The sequence below is a fragment of the Acyrthosiphon pisum genome, chromosome A1 (assembly GCF_005508785.2).
Source record: "Acyrthosiphon pisum isolate AL4f chromosome A1, pea_aphid_22Mar2018_4r6ur, whole genome shotgun sequence".
Taxonomy (NCBI): Eukaryota; Metazoa; Arthropoda; class Insecta; order Hemiptera; family Aphididae; genus Acyrthosiphon; species Acyrthosiphon pisum.
The window spans coordinates 46,485,910-46,490,147 of NC_042494.1; the positions used below are offsets into that span (position 1 = coordinate 46,485,910).

The 4,238-nt window shown below is 44.9% G+C and overlaps 1 protein-coding gene across 1 annotated transcript in view; it reads right to left on the reverse strand.

The window, feature by feature from the left end:
• The window catches only part of LOC100168097 (forkhead box protein O), a 42,119-nt gene extending 38,727 nt beyond the window's left edge, over positions 1–3,392 (reverse strand). The window contains exon 1 of the mRNA XM_001944687.5: positions 2,388–3,392. Coding sequence (XP_001944722.2) covers positions 2,388–2,810 — 423 coding nt within the window. The 5' untranslated portion in view covers positions 2,811–3,392. The remainder of the gene's footprint in view (positions 1–2,387) is intronic.
• Between the last annotated feature and the right edge of the window lie 846 nt (positions 3,393–4,238).

Below are 4,238 nucleotides of genomic sequence, written 5' to 3' on the forward strand. Positions count from 1 at the left end.
CCATAAAGATTCATAATAGATAGATTCACTTTAATTTTTTAACTAACGGAGCTAAACTTGATCTTCTGAGCGTTAATTTTCCATGTTACGCACTTCTAAGGCGGAGACAATAAATGGCAGTGTAGCGTCCTCTTAATATCACGAGGGAATACCGAGGGAATATTATAATGAGAGAGCATATAATTAATGTGATTGTAGCCCAATAATTGTGAATAATAGTTAATTTGCCTAATTTTCTGATCCACTGTTAAATTAATACAATATAATATAAACTGTAATTTTACGTATCGATTTTTCTCAGTTTTTAAATACCTAAATCGTTTGTACAAACAACAATCTCCAACCTTGAATGATTATGGAAAAGAAGAAATTGAAACTATTTCGTAAAGCGAATTCGAATTAACTTGCCTAATTGGGTGTGCCGACGATTTCAAGTCGTCTTCAACTTCATCACTGCTTATGGCTCGTGAGTGCAAATGAGATAAGATATCACTCCGGGTGGTTTTTATCGCTTTACGCGTGCTTTGTGTCTATTATTCAAAGTGCACTAAATCCTCAAAACCGAGCAGTTAACACGAATTAATGCTTAGGAACAAAAAACAATTAAGAACGATTGATTTAACATTACAGTAATTATTAATTATACTCCTAATCATTTGTATTGTGTTGTCAACGCATTATGGAGTGGACACTTTATAAATTTCATTTTTTTTTTTTTTTTAAATACCTTTTTTACATTCATGTTTTCAAGATAAGTAGGATTTTCGTAGTATCAATAATTATTGTGAAGAGTGTAATAATATTATTGTACTCCTCGTGAAACGAAAGAAACGTATTATAGGGACATAATAACGTTTGGAGTGGTGTTTGACGTGTGCTTGGCTACACCACCAACACGAAACGGAAATACGATGAGATGCTCGCAGAAACTCGGACGTGCGCGCGTAATAATAATATTAATATTGTTATTTTGAGCGCCAATGTCGGGAAAGAAAGAGGCGTACCATAATCATCATGACGATGTACGTAATAACGTACCTACGGAATATAATAATAATAACGTACACGACGATAGATTATTGGGACGGGGAAAACGGAAAGAAAAATATCCAATCGCGTCTTATCCGAGATGAACCTTTCACCTGTGAAACACATCGGGATCCGCGTTATCGGATAATATTCCAACACGGTCATCTCTTTGGTCAGCGATACAGCGCAGGTGGGTAGGTGGGTGTTACCGCGCGTTTCCTATAATTCGAGTATTTTTAATTAGCAACGCTCGTTTTCTCGTGCGTAATTAAGGTACTATCGTAGGTGTACACACACACACGCACTACTGGTCACCTCTTATCAGTTTGTTTGTGTGAGACAGAGACGCGCTCGTGCGTGTACGTTGGATATTGCGCGCGAGCGTGTGTCCGCCGTACTCTTTGCACCGGACAGATGATACCGTTTCTCCGCCTGCCACACCACCGTTGCCTCCACTACCTCCACCCGACTCCTCAGTGGGCGCGGTGTGTTCACGCAGTCACGGAATCCCGCCGAAAACTGACACTCGCCGGAGTCGCGAGTTCCACACACGTCGTCGAGCAAGCGGCGGTGTTTCGCATGCACACGATCTCCTGAGGGGGGGGGGTGTGGTTTTGCGTATTTTGCGATCATCTTCCACCGGCCATCGTCGGCCACACCACCACGTGCGCCGCTTTGGGCCCATAAATTATCATCGATTAGGCGCGCGCCAAAACGCGGCTCCTCGGCGCTTGACCTCTACCGCGGTACGCACACTGCAGTGGAGGTCACAATAAAATCCTCCGCGTACGCCGCAATAGAGCAGTACACTCTATAGAATACCTAATATTTTATTGAAATATAATATTATAATACGTTCGGTGAATACCGTCCGATCCGATTTCAGTGGCTACCCGACACGCGACGATCTCACGTGTACTCGGCACACAGGTGGTGCGGGGGTACATGGTCCGCGACGACGGCAGCCCACCCCCACCACCCACAGATAGTGGTAATACCCAACAACGATCTTTTCTCCCGATAAGCACAGGACACTGACCCAAAGTCGATTATTCTCAGAATTATTAATAAGTATTCTCACTATACGTTCTAGTTAATTCAAATGGAATATATTTAAAAGGTTTCTGACTCGGTAGGGGAGGAGGTGATGCATAACGAAAAACTAGGACGTTTAGTAGGCACTAGATAAATTACGAATTATTTACGCAGACTGGTCAGGTTTAACCGAGTTAGGGGAGGAGTCGTGTGAGGACAAGCCGGGGGAGGGTCATTTTTACGGTTAAATGTCAATACTAATTTAATACTTTTATGCTACGCAGTGGGCCGGTGCCATAGACGGATAGGGATCACTGTCTTACCTTCCATCCAGCCGAACTGTTGCTGTCACCCTTGTCCTTGAAATACGGTACGTTCTGCACCATCCACTCGTAGATCTGCGACAGCGTGAGCCGCTGTTCCGGCACCGAGCTGATGGCCTGCGTGATGAGGTCCGCGTACGACTGGTTACCCCAGGCGTTCCGCCGGCTGGACGTCTTCTTGACCGGCCCGGTGACCATGCCACCACCCTGCTGCTGTTGCGGCGGGTGCAGCCCTGAGCCCGGCGACGGCACGCCGCCAACGGTACCGCTACTGCTGCCGTTTGCACCCACGTCGTTTATAATGTCCAACAACTGCGGAGGGCTGCCCTCAGGCATCTGGGGCCCGCCGTCCTCGGCGTCCGGTCTGGGCAAGGGCCAAGTGTTGGACCTGGCCCTCTGCAGCGGCTCCAAACCATAATCCATGATGGCTCTCAAGACGTACGTCTCTTTTCTTTTTCAAAACGACGGACGGAGTACGTACACTTGTATGCAAAAGATTAAGCTCACGCGGGAAACCGGTTAACGTGTTTTACCTAAGCCAAGTACGACAGAGTGTAAGCAGAGGGAAAACAAATATTTACAATGAAAAAAAAAAAAACGTTTTTAAAATAAAAAAAAAAGTTTCAATATTATTCAAACACGGAAAAGTAATAATTATATACGCATCGTACATATATTATAAACGGTGTATGTTTTTAAAATATGTTGAACTGCATACATGTACACATTATTTTAACAAAATTAAATCGCGGATAAACCACAACACACACACACCAGACAGAAACACGCGACGAAACGCTCACGTCACGAGTGCACACTAATTGCGCCGCAACTGAGTACTGACGATAATATGTGACGGCGACGGCCACGTAACGAGAAACGCGCGCGGGGGAAAAGTCACGAGGACGACACTGCGACGCAGCAGTCGGTGGCGGCGGCTACGGCGTCCGTTCGGTGTGAGCGTACCGCGCGCTGGGCTGGTGGTCGGTGGAGTGCTGTGGACGACCTCGACGAGGTGGCAGCCGGGCCCACGGTTGTCGGCAGCGGCGGGGGGCGGCACTTTCGGCACAGTGCTGCCAGTACACCGACGTCGAACGACCGTCCGCAGTCGCGAGAAACCATGACCTTCCGCGCGAAGCGTGTAGGCCGACCATAATATTATGGTCGCGGTGACGACGACGGCGATCATATGTTATGTTTATAATATTATTACCATGTATAATATTATTATTATTATTATAAAAGTGTGTCTATATTAATACAACAATATTACAGCGTTTACTGTTCAGTTCTCGGGGTACTGACGGGGGTGTCAAGGACAGTTTTATTACTATTGGTTACGAGATTGACCTGATCGCCCGACCAGCCCATTATTATTGGATACGAATTTTAAATTTTAATACAACGTATCTCGTAATTACCCACTCTGTATATTATAATAAATAATATCAGTGAACGTGCGGTGTGCGGACGCGATTTGAATCCCGTCGACTATTTTGATATAGTGTGTGTGCGTGTGTATAATTAATTGTAATTATTTCGAAAATGTCGTGGAATACCCAAACTCTCGATTGCCGGTTGCGCATTTCGGGTGGACCGGAGGAAGGGGGAAATTTAAATGCGATGTAATATAAAATATATAACACGAATAAGAACGTCATAATAATATTAATATCATAGAAAGTACTCAGTTTTCGGACACGTTTGATCTGGTTGATTCGTGTATCTTGTATCAGCTCGATTCGCACCGTTCGCGGAGTACGGACGATCGTGAAAAGTTTCACCGTTAAGGAGTAGGCTTCTTCCCACTGTGCTTTTTTCTGATGTCCGTTAAAATGAATATATTTATGT